The 23,281-nt window shown below is 35.6% G+C and overlaps 2 protein-coding genes across 4 annotated transcripts in view; one reads left to right on the top strand and one right to left on the bottom strand.

The window, feature by feature from the left end:
* The window catches only part of COG5 (component of oligomeric golgi complex 5), a 181,922-nt gene that overhangs the window by 131,020 nt on the left and 27,621 nt on the right, over positions 1-23,281 (bottom strand). The window lies entirely within an intron of this gene.
* Positions 11,209-21,504, top strand: GPR22 (G protein-coupled receptor 22). Of its 3 annotated transcripts, none has more exons than XM_080392763.1 (2): positions 11,209-14,242; positions 15,267-21,504. In XM_080392763.1, the coding sequence occupies exon 2, from the start codon at positions 18,342-18,344 to the stop codon at positions 19,641-19,643; it is 1,302 nt and encodes a 433-aa protein (XP_080248889.1). In that variant the 5' UTR covers positions 11,209-14,242; positions 15,267-18,341; the 3' UTR covers positions 19,644-21,504. The 3 variants fall into 3 exon arrangements, with proteins under 3 accessions (XP_080248889.1, XP_080248890.1, XP_080248891.1); XM_080392764.1 differs by having other exon boundaries at positions 11,209-16,332; positions 18,317-21,504; XM_080392765.1 differs by having other exon boundaries at positions 11,209-16,336; positions 18,317-21,504.

Here is a 23,281-nt window from a genome sequence, read left to right as displayed (position 1 = left end):
GGGATCATTTATCCAGGGAATTCAAGCAGAGTGACTATTTTCCTTCTACAGGTACGTATACCAATCCATCTTTCCATCTGCTGTCTTTCTGCATCAGTCTCATAACCCTGATTTCTGTACTGCTATAGTACAGTAAACTATTATTTTATAAATAAAGCTTCAGATCAAAAAGAAAGTGTCATTTGCTGTGATTCACAGGTGACTGAAAGAGCTGCAGTGTAACGTTCCAAGGCAGAACTGCCTTTTCTTTGTGTTCTGCCTGTATCTACACAAGCTGCCAATTTATTTAATCTGTCCACGAATGAAGGAGAAAAGGATTTGTCCAAGTAGAAATGTAGTTATAATAAACACGAAGTAGAAACTGTAAGACACCTTTGCCTATTGAACTCCCTTCAAGACTAAAAATAAAACCTCTCCAGGCTTAAAAATGCTCTAATTGGTTCAAAATCCAGCCTGAGAACCACATCACTCTACGCATAACTCAATGTGTAACTATTGCAACTGGAAGTCTGGCATAACAGTATGATAGAAACTTTAAACGTATGTAAAGAAAACCCTATCATTCATAGATGTGATTTATTCACAGTTTTTACACTCACCGGTAAGAGAACTATTTGTAATACTTGGTATTTACTAGAGAGCCAAAGTAGTGCTTTACATTTCACCAGAGGCAGAAGTATTTGCTTGGGTAATACACATAGGAGCAATGTTTATTATATCCACAATGGCAGAATTATAATTTCATCTCTTATATTACCATGCTCAACTACAAAAGCAATTTTTTTATAATAAGCATCAGCTTAAGGCAGACAGCAGTGAATTCATTCTAATAATTATGGGTACTAGTGCAACAATTCAAATTTTTTGATTTATCAAAGATCTTATCTAGATTACAAACAGAAAGGAGAGCATGACTTCAACACCATTTCTTCACTCGTACTTATTTTAACATGAGTTCAAGTAATGAAACCCTAAAAAGTAGAGAAAATACAAATTTTTCAGTCAATTTTAAAGGAAAGCACAACAAAATGGTTTAAACGCAGAGGTTTCCTTCTTCAAGTATGAATAAAGTAGGCAATGATGAAGGACAGTCTACAATTCAAACAAGTTAATATTTAATAAATAAAGATAAATTTTATGTGAGTTTCAAGCAATGTTAATTTTTTCAAACCATTGTAATTGTAAAACATCCTTTGGAGTAGTGGAATTTCCTGGCTGCCATTTTCTCCGCAGAGGTGATGGGTTATTAGGGGAAAATTACTTAACACTACTTAAAGGACATTCCATTAAAAATCTTCTCTTGAAATTGCAGTATTTGAATCTACATAAATTCTGGTTTTCACCGTAATTTTTCCTCAGGTCTTTAAAGCTATCGATATTTACACAGTCAATCACAGTAATCTTTCAAGCAGTTAAGGAAAGGCAAGCACCACGTTCATACACAAGTGCTACAGCACTTTCTCATGATATTTGAAAAAACATATTGATGCATAAAGCTTGAAAGTTAAATCATTTTCTCTACCGCTTTTCATTCGTCATGAAAGGTTGCAGTTTGTAAAACTGCTCACAAACGGTAAAAGACTGTATTATTTTAATACCTTTCAGTAAATAGCACTTACCTACAGTTCCCATCTTTAGATCTCACAGCATTTTTAGCTACTGCTTTAAGAATCCAAAATTATCAGAACCTATTCTGAAATACTGCAAGCAGAATTACTTGCAGACTTTTTTAATTCCTTGAATGGAACAGTCTTTTCTTTGTTACTATTTGTTTGACAGTAGGATACCTACCTTCTTTTTTGAACTTGCTTTTTCTTTCCCTAAATTTATCATGGGATTTCTCTTAATGAAATTATACTGGAGCGTTAAATGTACATATGTCACCAGAAATAGATTTTCATGAGCACAAAGATTTATTCATTCATTCTTGGGTGTTGGCAGACTAGGATCAAGATTTCTGTTAATTAAGAGCATGAAACAAACAATTTACTGTTTGTAATTACTTGTAATGTCACCTCTGCCAGAAAAATCTGAAGGACATACGCTAATTTCTATGAAGTGGATACTTAAGACTTGTAACAAAGCAACTGAAGCAAGACAACTCACACAGAAAAACTTTGTAACTGCATTTCCATTCCAGTCTGCAAAGACATTAGAAAGTTTCAGTCACAATGAAAGACTGGAAGAGGAAAAAAAAGTGTTATATATCAATTTCTCAGTGTGTGGTTGCTAGAAAGACCACAGCCTAAGAAACCGATTTAATTGTTTCTACAGAAACAATTACACTGTTTCTGCTAAGAAAGTGTAATTCACACTACTTCTAGAGAATTAAAGTCAGGTTTATAGCCATTGTATACTTTTTTATATACACATGTGTATATTACACATTCATACAAAATATAACTATGGTATATGTATCATAGTTACAGCAGTTGTAGAAGAAATACTTCGTACACACTGTTCAGCTGAACAAGGCAAGACACAGCCAGCACTGCTCATCAGCGGCAGTGAAGACAGCAGAGTTTTAAGTAAGTCGAGCAACTCCAGATTTCTTTTAGGAGCAACGCAGCATGCCTTGTTCCAGCTGACTCAGCACCCCAAATCCCCAGATTTGGCAGAGGAACTGGGTACAGTGCTGAGAAGGCCTTGGGAGGTGGACACAGCAGGCATTTTGAGCAACCTTGTACTTACCAGCAAAATTGGACAGCAAAGAGTTGGGTACTGCAATTAAAACTATTTGGATATTATTTTATCCTCCCAGAAGAAGTGTAACAGGACTTCCTCACCAAAAGTGCAAATATCATTCAAATACCAAAACAAATAAATAAATTACTAACTCAGCTGGAAGTCAAAAGCCAAAAAGCAGATGAAGAAAAAAAAATATTTTTCTGTCCAGAGGGTAAAACAGTAGCTGCCTGGCTGCTCTCTTGAGCCTCAGTCAAAGAACAGGTTGGTCCAATCTGTGACCTGTTCAGTGTCAAACTGCTTTGATCTCTAGCAAGCACTTGCTAGATAATAGTAATCAATGGAGATTAGAAGCTATACATCAAGCTGTGAATGTGTAATATTTACCAAAAGAGAAACCAGCATCTTGCATTATCTTGCAGGTGCTTGAATTACGTAAAAATAATAAATAAAAGCCCAAGCTATAAAATTCTGCTAAATTCAAATTTATCTCTAACTGCTACTATTATTCCACTGTGTCACTAACCAATAATGCTGTCCCAGAGTAGAATATTGCTGCCAATTTTACAAGCAAGCAATAAAAATAGTTTTTGCCAGAATTAAAACTGCATTTCTTTCTATTTATTTATTCATTCAACAGATGCATTAGCCAAGACTCTGCACAAGTACAGAATATTAAATTATATCAGCTGGATGTCTTTCTAAAAAGAATCTAAAAAATTAAAAAGATTAGTGATTTGGTGAATTCATTTCTTCTGCATCTACAACCAGCAGCTCTCAGTAGTCTTAGAAACATACTTTGAAAATACAGACGCTTTCAGGCAAGCACAGAAAGAGCAAATAAACTTTGCATCGTAATCACAGATTTAAACAAAGATTTCAAATTACGGATTAGCAATTTTGTGTGGACTCTCTACAGTCCACAGTTCTCTCTGCAGCTGCTGGTCTATGGAATTTTTGGGATCAATCCCATTTCCATCCTCATTTCTTTGTGCTGTTGATGTGCACATCTACTCAAAGTAATTTTGTACCCAGCTGATCATAGGAGGCTATCCAGCAAATTGTCATACATGGCAGTTGTACCCAAAGGAATTATAATGTGGTACCAAAGTGAAGAAATATTGATATTGCTGAAGATTTTTTTTAAACCCCAAAACTTAAAGCAAGGTTTACAAGTCAACCTTTTAGCAGTTTCCTACAAAAGCAACCATGAAACTCAACATTCAACATTCTCTGTCCACTTACAGCAAAAGTTCATTAAGAAAAGAAGGAAAGCTTATATAAATAATTCTGAAGAGCAGCTCAGTCACCCTTGGAGCAATTCTCACAACTTCCCTGTCTTTGCATCTGACTCGTTTAGTTCTCATCAAAAATTCATCCTACCAAATCCATGCCTGGCTCATCCTAAATTAAACTATATTTTCTTCTTCCTTCTACCATAACTCAAGCACATGTAAGATACAGTTTATACTGGGAAGGATAAGAGAAGGAGAAATGCACCAAAATACAAGGCATCTAATAGATAAATGAAAAGTTTTTCCAGTATGGCACAAGCCAATGTACCATACATAAGAGCCATAAAAGCACCATATCAGTTTGTTCTATTTGTAATATTGATTTGTTCAACTGTTAGGTCCTATACGATTATAGGTTTTGTTTAGCAAGTTATCTTCACACTTAATTTAACTTCCTAGCTGATGTTAGGAGCTACAGCTCCTAGATGTCAAAATACAGGTGACATATTCTCCAAATGCAGTTCTATATTTTTGTCTTATGTTTAATAATCTCCTATGTATGCTACAAGGCCTGCTTCCTTAGAGATGGGGGGGGGGGCTGTTTAATTTTGAAAAGCTGGATGATGAAGTAGAGAGTTCTATAGTGTTTCATCAATTTATTTTTTTTTTTACATTCATTAATTATTTGCATGTTCTGGGGGTTTGTTTTGCTCCCCCCCCTTTCAATGCAGTTGAAGGCCTACAGCAATTTAGACAGAAGTAAGGTTAGTGCAAGAAATAATTTATATTCTGACTTCGCCAATACATTACTTTAGGAAAAAAAAAAATTAATGTCCTGAGAGAAAGATTGAAATGCATGAACTATTTTTCCATTCAAACCTCAATTTGCTCATTATTACTCCAAAGCACTGCCTTGGCTTAACTTTCTTTGTCAAGCCTAGTTAGACATAGAAAAATCTGTGCTGAAAGACCTGCAAAGAGAATGTGGAAAATTTATATAGTCCCTGCATTTTTCAAAAATAAATTAGTCCTGCATTATAGAGACTGGACAGATTCATGAAGTAGACAGACTTTCCAGATCTGCCCTAGGCATCTACCATGTTGCCAGACCGCTTTTTCTACAGAACAGAATGATGTGAAGAGAAACTATGAAGCGGATACAGAATGCCCAGGTACTGTGGTCAGGGACATTGCTCAAGCAGCTAAAATCCTTAGTTACAGTGTTAATCCATACTCTCTCTAACTACCCATATAAATTTGCTCTAGATTCAGATTACTGAATGCAAACCAAAATTTCTGTGACTAATATCAACCTTTATTGCCCCAGAGTACACTTTGCCTCCAAGCTTCAATATTATTGAGAGCTGCTTTTATACCCTCTCAAACTGTATTAAGTACTTGCTACCATCACAGCCTGTAATATTCATCAAGGTATGCATTTAACTGACAGTCCAAAGAGCCATACAGTCCTTACACACAGATGTACTCAAACACCACTGGAAAATTCTTGTTGAAGTATTCTACCCTGGACCAAAGTACGTATTGATTACTGTGATAATGCTGGCTTAAAGATTTTAGAGTGGGAGGGTTAAACAGGGTATTATCAAGAGCCCAGTAAAGAGGTAGACACCTAGAATTTTTTGATGGTGGTGAGCAAAATAAGTTTCTGAAGCATACATGAAAAAATTGCAGGGGAAAAAAAGTTACCCTACCTAACAGGAAGGGCTGGCTGAGTTTTTCTTTCTCCTTCGAAAGCAAGACAGCAGAAAAGGTATTACGACATAAAACAACTTTAAAGAAAAACACTTCCAACCTAACAACCAGCAGGCTTAAAATAGTAATCACTTTCAAAGGGCAGGCTCTCCTTTCCCTCCATTCTTTCCTCACATTAAAACTAATTTGAGTGATTAATAAGAGAAATAAAGTTCTCCTCCATATCCAACTCTCAGGGGGAGTAATTTCTGACTGGGCACCATATCTACTGTGGAAAGAATGAGGACTGGAAAGGACCTCTACTGGTACCAGAACTGCAATTTCTCTTTAAGAAAGACAGCATGGTAACAGGCAGAGTCAGTACGTAGTAACTCACATGGTTTGCCTCTTGATAGGTCGTAGCAGTTGCTATATTCTATCTTCCACAGTTCCTCCAGGAGCTTCTAACCATAGGTATCAATTTGCAGAATTGCTAGCCCTCCTAGTGATACTGAAGCTTCTCGCTTTGAAAGGTACTGGAAATAATGCAAATAACATTGTCCCCCTTTCCCACTCCAACTACATGTTATAGCTCCTATCACTGCAATTCATTCTACCTATATGTTTTCATTTATTAAGTAGATCATCAGTGAAGGCTGCTGAAGAATTTGGCAAGTTTTTTCTCTATAAACATGTATTTTCTCATCATGCATCAGCATAGTAAAAATGTCTCCACCAACCACTTTCAATTTCTCAAGATTTTATTAGTAAAATAAAACCTAGGCTTCAAGCCTAATGACTGCAAAGCCACTTCCAGGCATTAACCATATATGAAACAAAACAGTATTCCCTCCCTCAGACATACCACTGACACTACTGCTCTCAGCCTTCCTCCAATATACAGCAAATGAAAGCATTTTTCATACAAGCTCTGGTTTGCTTCAGTACTACAATAAGTGATTTCAAATGCAACAATTATGCAGGGAGGTTAAAAATACTTCAGGAGATGGAAAAAAACCCTGAAACTATGGTTTAAGCACAAAAACTCTTGATATTTGAAAGCTCGATAGATAAAATTAGTTCTTCATATGCATGCATATGCATGCATTTTAATGCCAGTTTAGGTATTTATTTTAGATTCTAGAGCTACAACATGTATGTTTAAAAAAACCCAGAAAATATCAAGGGTATCATATTTCTATTTCATTTATCCTCTTGAGAAAGTTAAAGATATTCCTCAACAATCAATTAAAAAAAATTAAACTATATTATAAACACAAATTATGGAAACTACTGCACCCAAACAACAGAGGAAGAAAGAAAATAAACCAAAGATGATACCAACAGAAATCTAAATTTAAATCAAGAAGCACATCAATCAAATGAATATTCTTTTTAGCAGAGTAAATGGTGAAGCCAACACACTACACTAGCTTAGTTCAATTTCCCTACATTTATCATTATAGCTTATTACTTTTAAACTCCTCTCACACATCTTTCTATGGCACTACATAAACAGATTTTCTATCAGTTTCCCTGAACAACCTTGTAAAAATAATAAATCAAGAACTAAAATGGCAAAGAGGGGAAGACAGAGTACTTTATCTTAAAAAAAAAAACCAAACCAGATAAGAAAACACAAAGTAGTGCATGTTATGTTTCAGATTCTGAGAATATCATGTGAGGAATATCACTGCTATCAGACAGATGTAAATGAATTCCTATATTTGAACCGAACACATGGGCCTGACAGATGCTATAACCACTGTTATAGCAGTCATTCACAGCTGGGGGTAGGGAAACTAACTACTGTCCATAGGTTTTATTTTGTTGTCGGAAGAAGGCGAAGTATGGTCCTGTCACTGCAGTTATATGGAAACATGCAGTTACCATGTGTGGTCACTAACTTATTTTTAAAGGTAGTAAGCCTACTGGATCCTTTTCATGTGCTTCTTGTATCACTTCCAAACCAAATTAGCCAAGGGGCTAACGGTGCAAGACTGCAGCGTATAAACTCATCCTGGTGGTAACCCTTACGCTGTGGGTGATCTTAACAAAATTAAAGGGACACAGTTCATGTTGTGATAGCTATTCATGTTGTGTTCACTCTTTACTCACAGGGTAATTAAGATCATAAGACTTCTGTCTCAATTTCAGCCAGAAGAATGCTTGCTACTAGGCACGCCATGTGAACACTTTGTCTTAATTAAGAGAAAATCGTATTGCCTTCCTATTTGTAAAAATTACTGGAAACAAAGCCTACCCAAGATCTCTGTCAAATAAACAACTCTAGAGAAAATCTTGCTGTTTTCCTGTTTTGTTTTAAATTAGCAATTGCACTTAAAGGATATTGCAGCAGTAAAGTGTGTAACAGAACTCCTGCACCGGGATTGTAACAAGGCAACTAGTGATGCTCCTGCTGCTGCCCATCCCAGATACTTTGCCAGGCACAGCTTCCATAGCATCAGGGATAGCTGATGGAGAATCCTGACACCCCGCATGTGAAGTTCAGCTACCTCTGAATCCAATTCACTATATTGTATAAATTCACACAATACGCGAGGCAGAAAGCTTCCTGAAACATGTATATTGATGCCGTTCTGCCATGCACCCAGCACAGCGCTGCCATGAGCTTGATGTGTCTAGAAGACAGTCTAGGCTCTAGACTAGCTACAGATGCTAGGCAACACAGCAACCCAGGCAGCAGGGAGTAACACTGAAAACTTCTTCCAACACGCAAATTATTTTGATGAAAGCAAGGTAAGCAACCGCCTGGGGCTTTAGACCACAAGGCAATTATTTCCTCATTCTACAGCCACAAAGTCAGCACTCCAGCTTCAGCAATGTTTAGCTGTGGTGCTAAACTACTTTTCAACTTAGGGAAGCAACATTCTTTCAGACACACTTTCTCAAGCTTAAACAATATTAGCAGGTGGTTTTTTTCTTTTTATGTCTTAACACAATACAAAAGACATGATGCCAGGGCTCCAAAAGCCTTTCCATAATAATAAAAACCCTTGCTAAAATTCAGTAGCAACTGTCAATTTGGAACTAAGAGTATTTCATAAAAGCAAAAAACTCTCAAATTCTCAGAGTACCCAAAGTACAGTTTTAATGAAGGAAAAACTAAATTCACAGAAATATTGCAATTTTTAAAGAAAACCAAAAAAATTATCTTGGAATTTACAGTGACTTTAATTTTTTTTTAAGTTGCCAATAACAACTACAAGGCACAGCATCATTTATTGTGAATGTTTATACAAGAGGTCAAACCACCTTCATGGAGAAAAGCAGGAGCCAGACTGATGTTATTCAAATTACTACTATATTTACCAGCCATACTTCCCTCTTGAGGATAACTGATAGTCAGTTAAAAAAAATACAAACAAAAAACGAAGATGCTTAAATAATTGTGCAGTAATGACAAGGACCATGATTTAGCTACAACACTAAACCAAATTCACTGTTACAATATGTAAAGAATGCCTACCCTATATATATGAGTGATAACTAGCACCGGTTCTGTAATTCTTCTTTGGTGTCACCTCATTGTGCAAAACCAAAATGAGATGCAGTTTCAGTATTAATTGCTAAAGGGCATTCTGGAACTTACACATATCCTCATGAGTACAGGAACTTCCAGTGCTGAAAAGGTCAATAGTTGAACTAACATGAAATACTACTGAACAAATAACCTATGCCTGTCAATTACACAAAACCAAATGAATCTTCTAAGACATTCCTAAATCGTAGCATAAGTAGGTAATTTTTTTCTACTTGAGCTGCTATGCAAACACTAACTCCGCATCTTGAAAATGCACATATATTCATTATACACACAAAGCTATAAACAATATAAAATATTATTACACATAATATATGGTTTATATATATATAAAATATGTATTTTAAAATACTTGTCATTGTGTTGCTTCCAAAGGTGTACAACTTTGCAAGTACAAGAGGCAGCACAAGGAAATGTTATATAATTAAGCTGGAAAACCCAAGTTTTTTTAAGTCTACGGAGGTAATTCTAAAATGGCGAAACTGAGATCAACAACGTCCCATGTGTAGGAATGTTTTCTGGCAAGGGAAAAATGGAAGTTAGAAATGCAAAAAAACCAAAACCCAACCTAAAATAAAGTCATTATACAAATAACAAAACAAAGCAAGTTGTATGGCAATCAACAACCAGGGGGAAAAGAAAATAAACATTAATGATAGAACACTGAATAGAAAATTAATTTTGTGGATGTCAGTCTTTACTACAGAAAAGGAATAATAGCCTTAAATAGATTAGAGAAATGAGAATAAAGTAGTTGTGTCAAAAGAAAGAAAAGACTGCATTACCATCAGTCAGAATGGTACTTATGTACAAATTCTAACAGAGAATTTGTCATCTATTCAGCACAGCACTCTTAAACAATAATAAAAGCCTTTACAACTAGAAACTTGTGTACTGAACAGGAGTCAGATTTACACGTTTTTAACATAAAAGCATGCTGCAGCATGATCCAGGCCAGCAAGCCATCGTTTCAGTATCAGGTAAAACAGAACACCTTGACAAATGCAGCATAACACAGGCACATCAGTACAACTCCTGAACCACTCTCATCCACTGTTTATTTTTCCTTGATATTATAAAAATTACTGGGTTTTCAACAACATTTTAACAAAGTTCTTTGCAACAGACTATTCAGGAAACTGAGATGCAGTGAGGTCAGAGACACATTTTAGATATGGATCACAAGCTGCTCGAACAGACACAAACAATAAACTATCCAGAAGAGCTATGCTATAATTGGGCATCATCCTGCCCAGTGTATGTAAGTGCAAGGTACAGGAGGATCCATCCAGCTGGCACTGTGCAGACACACCATGTAAATAATGCTGAAGAACAATCCCAGGGCAAGATGTCCAAAATCATCCAGTATTCATTTTCAAAAGTGCCTTAAGCTCTAAAGAGATTTTGTGTCACTGAAAAATTTGTACGAGTTAGGAGCCCATGTCTCTTGCAAATATGACAACAGATGACATTTTTAGACCCAGAAGCAGTAGAATTCTAAATAGCCACTACATGAGCAGCAAGATTCAAACTAGGTAACAAGATGTGCAGCACAAAGAAAGAAACAGAAAGCAATGCTGAAGCTATCAGGGGAGATAATCATAGAAACAGAAAAGAGTAACACAGAGAACAAGGTAAGTAAGCAGACACAGTTTCCCAACTGTGCCAAAAAAGATCTTCATGAATGTGTCTGTTCCGTGACACCTGGATGTTAAGACAGTCTGCGATAGGTTTATGTGAAGTTAAACCTTAAAGCACATTAAAAGAATATTAAAGCTCTGAAATCAAGGACTCCTGATAGAAAACATCAGAATTGAGTACTTAATTTGGGCCTATCAGACCTTGTGAGCCTAAAAGAGTCTTTTTAAGAAAGTAAGCTTATTTAAAAAACTGCAGTGCAAGAAGCTGCATTTGGTGCAACCTTATCAACCCACCAGCAGCGAGCAGCGTTCAGACCTCTGGATCTACAAATGACCCACCACCGTTTCGGAATGCAGTTAATTGTCAATGCTAGGATACTACCTCCTATGTGTAGAAAGCAAGACAGTAGATAAAAGACGGAAGACCACCAAGAAATACACTACAACTTCCAAATTTTTGGATTTTCAACTCTCAGCAAAACAGAAGAACATACTCTAACAGACAGTAATGACTCCTGAATTCAATTTTAAAGTACTACAGGGTGTACGCTATGGCAATTGCAATTATCTCTATCTCTGTGCACCCAAAGTCTCTTCACATGCTCCTGCCTCTGCTTCCTTCTGCTCCACACTCCTGCCTCTGCATTTATTTTCTCCTCACATCAGACCCAGCAGGCTTAACCTTTCACAACTCTATTCTCTGTCACATTCTGGGTCTCCCTCTCCCCTTCGTTGCCATTCTCAGTCCTAAGACCCTTCATCACTAGCCCCCTGGTTTAAGACTCCTGCTGTTTCCCAATACTGCTACAATTTCATTACCCTTCCATCCCACTTTTCACTCCCCTAAAACCCAAAATAACCAGTCAAATTCTTTCTCTCCCATTCTGTACTGATATAGAAACAGGTATAAGAGGAGCACATTTCTCTGCCTATGCTGGGTGTCTGCACATGGCTCTTTTTGCCCACTCTTCCCTATCTACCCTTTGAGGATGATGTCATCTGTTCACACCATCTTAACTAGCATCTGCACAGCAATGGCTTGCAAGCATGTCTATCCATCCACCTACTCCTGATTGCCTCCATATGGTACTGCTGCTTCTCCTGATTTTCTCTCCAGAAAACTTAAGCTTGATATGTTCACAACTCAGCTACTTATCATTCCTCTCAAACACTTTTTGCAGATAAAACCTTTGTCATTATCACATTCTGTAATACAGGAAGTCTCTTGACCCTTCTACCTGCATTTGAACCACATATCCACGCTATATCTACCTTCACCCATGTATACCTCTAACAGTACAGCTCATCCAGTATCTCCATCTTTGCTCAGGCACAGACTGAAGAATTAGACAGGGAGCTGGAGATTCATCTCTTTAAATTTAGACAGGCTTCCCTACTTATCCTAAGTCACACTGAAAGTGAAGCAAGTAAATCTCTTTAATATATTAGTATTTATGCTTTCATTTCAGGAATCCTCTTTATCACGTCACCCGTAAGAGCAATGCTGGTATCACTGGTTTCAAGCTCTTGGGAGGCAGACGACACAGAGACAGCTCGAAGACTCCATCAGTTGCTACTCAGTATAGCCAGCTGGTACCTAATGATCTTTGTTCAAAGTTTCTGCCATCTTTATTTAGGTATTTTCTGAACGTAAAAGAGTATGGAACAGGAAGCACGCTAGACAGATATGTCATCATTTTAAAAAATAAATACAGTATGCTTTTACCTAAAGATAAATAATATAATGGATGGATGCTGAGAGAAAAAGTAAAGAGAAGAAATGCAGACATCTGAGTTACACAATTGCATTAACAACTTAAAAACAGAGGAACCCATCAAAATTTGACCAAAACTGCCATCTTAATACAGCTGCTTATGTAAGAATGATGTTTTAACATTTAGTACTTCATCAAACTTAAAAAAAAAAAATTAAAACCTTTAAAATCAAGAAGGAAAACAAAACCAAAAACAACCACAAAAAGCCCCACGCCCCACACTTATCTGAAATTGAAAACTACTGAATATATACTCATATATTCTCAAATTACCTGCTTAGGCAAACCTATTTTAAAAAAATACTATTTTGGGTTGTATACTGAATTTATTTCCAAGGTTTATTTCAGGTTTATTTACTAATCAAAACAGATATTGGGCTACCCTTCTCTTACTCCTCATTACATGTTTATGAGCATCGTTTATACTGATAGAACAGATTCATAAATAAGTTACAAAACAAAAAAGTTAAAATAAAGACAGCCCCTGCCCCCTGGTAAATAAGGTCAAGCACATCATGCATGACATCCTTACAAAAACCTGTGAAGTCTCTAGCAAAATTCACGTGGAACATACCAGGTTTTTTTAGAAGTTAACATTTCAACAAAATTAACAACCTATACTATACTACTGCACTACTATACATACATTATACATGGTGATGGATCAGAAAAATAATTCATTTCTGATTCATGAATAAACTAAATTATCAACCCATTTTAAGGGTTTGAATAATCTCTGTGAATCCTAAAAAAAATTTTCCTAATATACATGCGGGTACTAACTTGTCCTGAATGTAATTAATTCAAAACAAGACCTAAATGTTCACTTGCATACAAACATATCAGGTGAAATTCAGCATGGCTCAAAGAGGTAGCTTCATTTCAGAGATGTTCTTAGGACCAAAAAAACCAATATCACAAATGGAAAGTAGGCAAATTCAAATATAGATTCTTGGGAGCTTTTTAAGTAATAAACGTTTAATCCCATATTTTTTTTTCAGTGTCATGTGGTTTCCAGTGTACACACAGTAAAGAGTGAAAAGGTAAAAATAAAACTGCCATACCCTTAATATATTCCAGAATTCATAAATCATTTGTAAATTTAGTCCTTTTATAAAAGAATCCTTATATAAATCGGGGGGAGGGAGGGCATCAATCCCATATATGAAGCACAATTTAAGCCCAACATCACTGACCAATCAAAATTAGTGAATGCACTGCATCTCTCTGCAGTGAGGAGAAGCGACAAGGTAGGCTGTCATTCTGCAAAAGCTGCCCATCGCAAGCTTTCCTCTCAGAAGCATTGCTTTTCTTTTTTAGAAAGCTTGAATCTCAGTGGTGTCTCTGGAGACAAGAAGCCTTCAGTATGTTAAATTACTTTCATTATGTATTTTCAGATGCTTATTGATTCTACCGTAGGAAGAGTGGGAGACTGCAGCAGCCTGTAAACCAGAACTAAAGCAGTTGTATACATTAGCAGTATGCTGAAACAATGGCACAGTACAGGCACAAATTTTCATTAAGGTCATTTTTTGAAGATATGCTTATTACCCTCTTTCCCTTCTACTCTGCTAACAAGTGAACAAAATGAATCCCTCCAACCTGGAACTGCTTCACCTGCATCAAGAATTTATCAAATCTTTAGTGGAGGTAAGATCTGTTCCTTATTATGGTATGCAGAATAAGCAACATTTAACAAAAAAGAACTGGAGGAAAAAAGGGAAGAGATCAGATTCAACTTACATTAAGCGCTAGTATCTTGTTATATATGAGACCAGGAAATATTCAAATGCTATTTCCCCCCTCCCCATTAAAAACACAATGGTAGAAAAATGTTATTTTGTATGAAAGTCTTGTAGAATATTGAGAACCTGTTTTGCTCATGCAACATAAAGACAGTACAGTTTAAGCTAATACAGTATTGGGGGAAAAAAACCACGTAATGCAACTGGGAATATTTTTTTCCTACCTCAGCAATATTTCCAAATATTGGCAGTTAAATATGTTACAGATTTATTCAGTTACTCTTTGAAGAATCAGATAGTCTGTAATTAGTGTATACTTACTGCTTTATGAAGGTTGGCTAACATAACTAATCTCCGATTGCTCAAAAAATCCCCCCTTTTGTTGTTTGGGGTTTTTTTAACTTATTTCTTTTATTACCCTGTACATTCAAGTTGTTTATTAAAAACATGGATTTGCTGAACATTTTTTATTTCAAGAAAGGAAATTATAATGGTGTGCAAATTAAACAAAAAACATATTTCCTATAAAGCTCATTGGTTCTGCTCGATTTCTCACTATAAGACAAGAAAGCTCTATGTATACAAACTACCTGCTCACAAGAGCTATAAAACTACATTTTCTAGCTCTAGTCACAGACACTCTACATCCAACAGCTACTGCTTCTAGTCAGGGTTTTTTTGTAACCTGCACTAGTTGGAGAACAGGAAACTTGTCCAAAAAACTAAATTCACGTAAGTTGACAGAAGAATGACAGGATTTTACTAGCAAATAGTGAACACAAGAACTGATTTCTAACGTAATCTATAAAATCCAATTTTAGAGATCTTTTATTCATTAAATAAGTGATATTAGAAACTATATTCTTGCATTACTTTAGTGTGAAATTGTAAGCCCTACTTTTAACCTTTTTTTTCCTCCCCTTCACAAGGGCATGCAGCAACTAATTCAGTTTTACAACTGACAATATGAAGAATGCAGTTGACCGGGTATCTTTCTAGCTGTATGACCTACAAGCAGCAGGATGCATCACTAAAATGTATTCTTAAGACATAAAGGAATTAGAAACAAAACATGGAACACACTTGTATTACCATTTACGTGCATGACACTTCAACAATATACATGGAAGACTAACACATCTGCTCAGATTTTCATTAAAAGAAGAGTGCAATGATTGATTCTTAAAATGGTGAGCATTTCTTAAAGAGGGATTTATAATTTAAAACCAGAATTGTGGAAACTACTGATGCATGAAGAAACAATGAAACATGAATTCCCAAAAGGAGAATATGCATACTTCACCAGCAAGCTGAAAAAGGTTTTAACCAAGCTTTTTCTATACTACTTATTAAATAACTTATTTGTCATAATGACTAATGGATATTTTCCTCTCAATTTTATGGTCTGTTATGTATTCTCCTTAAATGAAAATAAATCAAATTAGGTAATTCATGCTTACTCTCAAAGCACATGAACTGGATTTTATGATGTATAGCAACTTCTTTGACTAAGCCGTCACTCAAAAGTAATGAGCAGGAATATTACAGAAAGAAATACGCAACCATTAACTAAAGGATGTCTACATATACTCTGAACACAGAGATCAGAAATACCATTTTTTTTTAATCTGGAAAATAAAACCAGGCTGCTACAAAATGCAACAGGGGAAAGAAATTAACATCACTTAAAAGAAGGTTTATTTGTTATTGCTGGCTTGAAACTCAGAACAGACACACAGAATGTGCACTGGTCTGTAGAAGTATCTCAGGCAATTAAGAAGTCCCCATGTTTAATCAAAATTTTTTGCTGCTGAATTGCTGGAACAAAAAAAAAAAAAAAAGAAAAACAAAAGCCTGCAAGGAATGAAATAAGAGCCCAGCTACCACTTGGTTTCCAGGTTACAGTGCATGTCAAATATCTGTCAATGACACCATGTATCAGTTTATGACAAGCTGCTGCAATGATCTGAAAGGCCCTTGAGGCACAGAGAACAGGTAGGTCAGTGGTTGCATGCACCCCACCTCTGCTCAGCATTTGCAAGGGAACAGGCACTGTCCAGAAAGGTGATGCATTTTGTAAATTAGCTCCCTGCCTTGACATTTCTGCTTTTCTTTAACTGAAATCTCATCAATGCAACAAGAAGGTGATGTTTAATATATTCATAAGACTTAGCACATCTGAAGTTTTCCGTTTTCACAAAATTTCAGTTGGCATAATGTTAGAGTTAAGACTGTCATTTATGTTAGCAGATCTGCTATTTATTTCCTCCCAGCTTTTGCTAATACAAAAAACTCCATTTATCGAGTAATGCATTTGGAATGGTTTCCTGAAATCCATTCACAGCCAGGACAGCGTACACAGAGGAAATTGTATTCCTGAGGGTTAATATAAACCTAATAGAGATTGCCTAAATTAGAAATTAAACAAAGCTTTTGAAATATTTCTTGTTTCATTTCACACCTGAGACTAATACGTTCTAATTTACGTCTTTTATATTTAAGAGGCACATGTGAAATAACTGTTGAAGCATACCAAGAATTTTCATCATACAATTTGCAATTAATAGTATTGTGCAATTGAGGCTTTTCAGAACAGCAGATGAAATCCATTTGCATATTGTATCCCAAGTGTGCCTAATTCATACTTTCATTAAAAAAAGAGTTCATTTTTGTTCACCTTAGTGCTACCTATTTTAATTGTATTCAGAATGGAACAAAGGTCTGCATATAAATTTATTTTCATGCCAAATATATCCCCTCTTAAATTTAAAGCTTTTTCAAAAAAAAAAAAAAAAAAAAAAAGCCCTCAAGTATCATAACAAGAAATTGAGTAACCTCTCTTTTATTTATTCATTTCATTACAAACTCAAGAAGTGGCTGACAATACAAGTAATACAAAAATCAGGTATTACATGCAGATACTACATTTACAACCTGCTGGCATGTGTAAAACAAAGCAGATGAACCACCAAAAAAAAAAACAACCTCCTAGATGTAATTAATGCTACTTTTTTTGAACCTCATTTGTTCCCAAGACAAACATGCTACTTACAGAAATCTGTTGAATTTAAGTGCAGTTTGTATATATATAAATATGTATACATTAAAAAAAAAAGATAGATACCGTTTTCTTTTTAAGTATTATTTTCTAAAATTATTCCCTTAAATCTATTCTAGAATAAAACTAAATACTCTTACATTCCATGTAGGCACTGATTTCCTGAAGAAACTAAATACTCAAATCAGAAAAAGAAAATGTAGTATTTCCATAACAAACTCTACTCCCTCAAACCCATACAAGTTTTGCATTAGAAATTATATACCACAAAATTGTTGCAGTGGTTTCATACATGTAGATGCACACAAGACAAAAGTGAACAGTAGTCTTGAAGCTCTGTAAAAATTTGCTCAATTACAGAACTTTGTTTCAGCCCACAAGACTATTGCATACTCTCCATAAGAGGCTGCTAAATTGCCATAAATAATTTAAATGTTATTTGTATGATACATAAGCAACAGTGCTCCATGTTCCTATCACTTTCTTTTTCCACAAGAGCCTTTTTAAAATGATCTTGAGTAGGAATTTGTTAATACTTAACAACATTCTTCTAAAAAGACCCTCAGCACAATACAAAGGCAATGCACAAGCACAGTTTATTCAACAAATGGGCCCTTTGTAAAAACCACATCACCATAAAGCCCTGTATCCCTAAGTGGAAGCTTTTCACTTTGTTTTCTTTTGGGGTTTTTGGGGGTTTGTTTTGTTTAACCAAATCCTGCTTTCCTTTAAAAAGGAAAGGCCTTATTCTAGATCCTCAGGCTTTTGAGTCCATGCCAACTAAAGCTCTAAACATACAGTAAATGAAGAGTTTGATAAGAATAGATGCTTTTCCTCCCTCCTCCTTCCCCAACAGTTATCTACAATAAGTGTTAAAAAAAAAAGAAATCAAATAGTTCCATATTTTATTTCACCTTTCAGGAGAAAAAACAACTGCAACAAAAGAATGTGTTTCTCCCCCATTCTGGAAGTCAACATGCAGTCTGAATCTAACATTACAGTTCGAGATGCCATTGATGACATCGACACCAACATGTACCGACCACTGTCATATCCATTAAGCTTTCAAGTTTCTCTCACTGGATTTTTGATGTTAGAAATTGTTTTGGGACTTGGCAGCAACCTCACCGTGCTGGTACTTTACTGTATGAAATCCAACTTAATCAATTCTGTCAGTAACATAATTACAATGAACCTTCATGTACTTGATGTAATAATTTGTGTGGGATGTATTCCTCTAACTATAGTTATCCTTCTGCTTTCACTGGAGAGTAACACTGCTCTCATCTGCTGCTTCCACGAGGCTTGTGTCTCTTTTGCAAGCGTTTCAACTGCAATCAATGTCTTTGCTATCACTTTGGACCGATACGACATCTCCGTAAAACCTGCCAATCGAATTCTGACCATGGGAAGGGCTGTGATATTAATGACATCAATATGGATCATCTCACTTTTTTCCTTCCTGATTCCTTTCATTGAAGTCAACTTTTTCAGTCTTCAAAGCGCAAGTACTTGGGAAAATAAGACACTTTTGTGCGTGAGTACAAATGAATACCACACTGAGCTAGGAATGTACTACCACCTTCTTGTTCAGATTCCTATCTTTTTCTTCACTGTTATAGTAATGCTAATTACATACACCAAAATACTCCAGGCTCTAAATATTCGGATTGGTACAAGATTTACAACGGGACAAAAGAAGAAAGCTAGAAAGAAAAAAACCATTTCTTTGACCACTCAGCATGAGACTACAGACGTGTCCCACAGCAGTGGAGGAAGAAACGTCGTCTTTGGTGTAAGGACTTCTGTGTCTGTCATAATTGCTCTACGCAGAGCTGTAAAACGGCACCGGGAGAGACGAGAACGGCAAAAGAGAGTCTTCAGAATGTCCCTCTTGATTATCTCAACATTCCTTCTCTGCTGGACACCCATCTCTGTTTTAAACACCACCATCTTATGTTTAGGCCCAAGTGACCTTTTGGTAAAGTTGCGATTATGTTTTCTAGTAATGGCATACGGAACAACTATATTTCACCCTCTACTTTATGCATTCACAAGGCAAAAGTTTCAGAAAGTTCTGAAAAGTAAGATGAAAAAGCGAGTTGTTTCAATAGTGGAAGCAGACCCCATGCCAAATAATGCTGTAATACACAACTCATGGATAGAGCCTAAAAGGAACAAAAAGATTACCTTTGAAGACAACGAAGTAAGGCAGAAATGTTTAGTACCTCAGGTTGTCACTGACTAGATTTCAGTATTCACCAAAACACATCAAGCGGAATATTTGAACAAATTGTAGAAAAATACTGCCAAATAAGAAAAACTTTTTTTAACTATTGGCGAGACTGTACATTTTCAATATATATGTTATATAGGGTAGGTCTTGTATATTCAAGTTCATCATTATGTAAGATATATGTTGCATGGCCGTTGGTTAGAGTAACACCATGTGTATATTTGTCAAAAATATTCAAGTCCTCTTTTTTAGAAAATAAATAGCCTTAAAGAAGTGCAACCTTTTAAAGATATTTGTATGGCTCAGTTTCTCTGTAAATATAAAAGAATTTTTTAAAAAAAATTCCACTCGGGAATACTTTTCTAAACAAAAATTCAACATTTTGCATGATATGGTATTTTGAAATTTAGTTCATAAACAGTACTGTTCAGAGATATATTCTGAATGCTATACAGCTACAACTTGGACTCATTTTGATCTCATATTTAGATAGCTATTTATTTCAAATTTCTCCAGCATGCAATTATCATGCACACACAGACAAAGCCATTTACGTGACGTCCTTCAACTAATGGTTCAGAATCAGTTAATTTTGACGAGGGGAAAAAAGAAAAATTCACGCTCGTCCAAAAATTGACAGTACTTCTAAGAAAGGTAAAAAGTCTTGCGTATATAATCTCAGATCCACAGTTTCTACATAGAAAATACATAATTTTGAACAATTACACAGTAGTAGTGAAGGGGCTAAGAGGGAAAGACAGGCTAAATGAAGGCAAAAACCACAGACAAGAAAGTTATTGGGCTTGATGCTAAAAGACAACCAACCAATGAAGCAATTCCTGTGCCAAGGCTTAGATTTTCACACTGCAGGAGTTCAGCTATACCTCGAGTGTGACATGGAGACCTTTTATACAGAGATCTTTTATTCATACCATCTATACCACCGTAGAAAGATATGGCTGTCAAGTGCCACAACTACAGCAGAAGGTAATTTTCTTGCCCTCAATAGCTTCTGTATTATTTTGACTTCTGCTTCACTGATGTCCAGTTTTAGCCATGCAACTACTTTGTCATAATCCAATCACCAATACTGCTAGCTGTTATTTCACTATTTCGTGGATGGCCATGGTATACCATCATTCCACAACCTCTTTTCCTATTTCATCTTATACCTGCAATGAAGAATCAATAAGCCCTAAGAAGTCATCATCATTTTGTTATATAAAATGCTCAGTGTGCCACCAGCTATCAGTGTAATTAAAAGGCTAGTTTTCAATAATTGCCTTCTATTAAAAAAAAAAAAAAAGCAGAGCGATCCTTCCTTGACTATGAGAGCTTAGTTTGACTAAAATATTATGTAAAAAAATGAGGATTTCTGAAGCACTTTTCTGAAGTTGCATATATTACAAAGAAAGTGGTTTTAAGGGAGTAAAAAGCTATTTTCCATTACATCATTAAATTATTAATCATGTGTGTATTGACAAAACTGTGTGGTTAAAAAAAGAAAGCAGTATTTGTAATGTACCTTTACTTATGCTTGTGTCTTGGCTTACCAGAACAGAAGGCTCAAAAAAATAAGACTACAGCTCCATAGGCCACAAAGATCAGCCGCTAACAATCATCCAAATTCTACCTAAAAGTGTCACTGTCTGAGTGATAATGATTTGTTATCTAAAATTACTGTGTAACATACATTCAAACATAATTTCACCAGCTTTTTTCTAAAAGCTAGCCCAACAACACCTGCATTCAACTGTACCCACTTACAGTATTGATTTCACCTGAGCTACCCCTTGGTTCCGACAATAGAAATCCATCTTATTTAAGAGGTTGCAGGGAGGAAGTAACTTAATGGGTTTATGCAAGAAACTTTTTTTAAAAAAATAATCCTGTATCACCAAATTTATCACTTCAAAAACATTATTTCAGGAATAAGGTACTCTGAAAAGAAATGTGCCCCAAAAAACTAAGAAGGAACTATTATTTTCTCTTTTTTTGTAACACTTCTTCCTTTCCCTGCCTATCTATCCTCCGTATTCTGAACACTAGAAGGAGAAGTAGGATTTCTAGGGTTAATGGCATAATATGATTTTACTGATTACTTATCTTCCAATAAAACATCCATAAATCGATTTAAAATAGTACTCATTTATTGTAAAAGACCAAAAAAATTAGAAATCATAATGACCACAATGCATCAATAAGCTTACATCAGGTCCTTATCTGAAATAAGCATTTAAGAAAAGCTTTCAGACTTGAAAGTCGTTTCCTGACAACATGACTTTCCTTTATAAAGTTAAATAAATCCTCAAGAACTACACATTAAGTGTTAAAAGCTCATTCATTAGAAAGTGAGATTCAATGAAGCAGTACTTCAGAACAAAGAGAAAATGTAGCCTAGGAATTAGTCAAAGAGATTAAGTCAGGTTTTAAAGGCTATGTCGATCACAGTCATTGACTGCCTTTAAGAATATAAGCAAGTTCCTTTTTACATTTACTGTTCTTCAACTGTCATTAAATAAATAAATAGAAATATTTATATTATGTTGGACTACACTATGAGGGCCACAGAAGAAAATTCTGAGTAATACAAGTTAAAATGTGTGTATGTAGGATTGCACATAGGAGTCATTATAATAACAGAATCATACGTGATCTGCACCACAAAGACGACAAATTTAACACAAACAAGACAAAATCAAGGGTAACTAGTAAATGAAAACTGTGTATCTTACAGATATAGAAGAGGATTTTAGGAGGGATATGAAGGTGTGGCGTGGGTGCTTGACAGACAAGACTAAAACAGAACACAAAAATAGGCAGCATCACTGCAGAAAAAAGGGCAAATACATGCCATAGTATTGTACAATAAGAAGCCCACTACATTGTTAAAAATGATCTCACCACAGTGAGTCGTTAGTTCAATTACATTTCACACCACTCAGCCTAAGGCAAGCAGAATTGTACAGGACTCTAAAAATATTAATTCCGGCAAACACATCTCTGAAACAGAAGCAACCACCACCAGTTCCCACACGTTCTCTGCCCCTAAAGTGTGAGCTGGTATCTGACTATGCTGTCTTTTAACTTCAAATGCATTTCCATTCAATTTTAAATTATAAAATGAGGTTTTCCCACAAAAAAATACAAAAAAGCTGAGTACAGTGCCAGTAGCTATTAGAATATTCAAGAAGCACACCTCAATACACCAGTACCTCACAAACCAGTGAAATGGAAACATAAATACATCACAAATATCTAGTTTCAAGTTGGCAAAAATTTGTACAGATTACAAGGCACTGCTACATGGTCAGAAGTTCTGTTTACTGCATTAGTGCCAGGGGAATAGGAATCACTTCAGTGATTTCTAAATATATTAGATTAAAAATATATGCATCCGGATACATATTAGATCAATACACCTCTCTTCCTTCACTGTTAGATAAACACATGCACATAATACAGAATTATTATACACCCATACGCTCCAAAAGTGGAGATCAACATTGGCATCTACCTTATGTTTATATGGAAGGTTTTTTAGTAAGAGTATCTCTGAACTGGACAGACAGGCACTATGCTCCACCATGCATATACTTAAACGCTTTCTCCTCACCACCACCTTTTTTTTTTATTTTCTTTTTAAATGA

The sequence above is a fragment of the Falco punctatus genome (genome assembly GCF_963210335.1).
Source record: "Falco punctatus genome assembly, chromosome: 6".
NCBI lineage: Eukaryota > Metazoa > Chordata > Aves > Falconiformes > Falconidae > Falco > Falco punctatus.
This window is presented reverse-complemented; position numbering and strand designations above follow the sequence as displayed.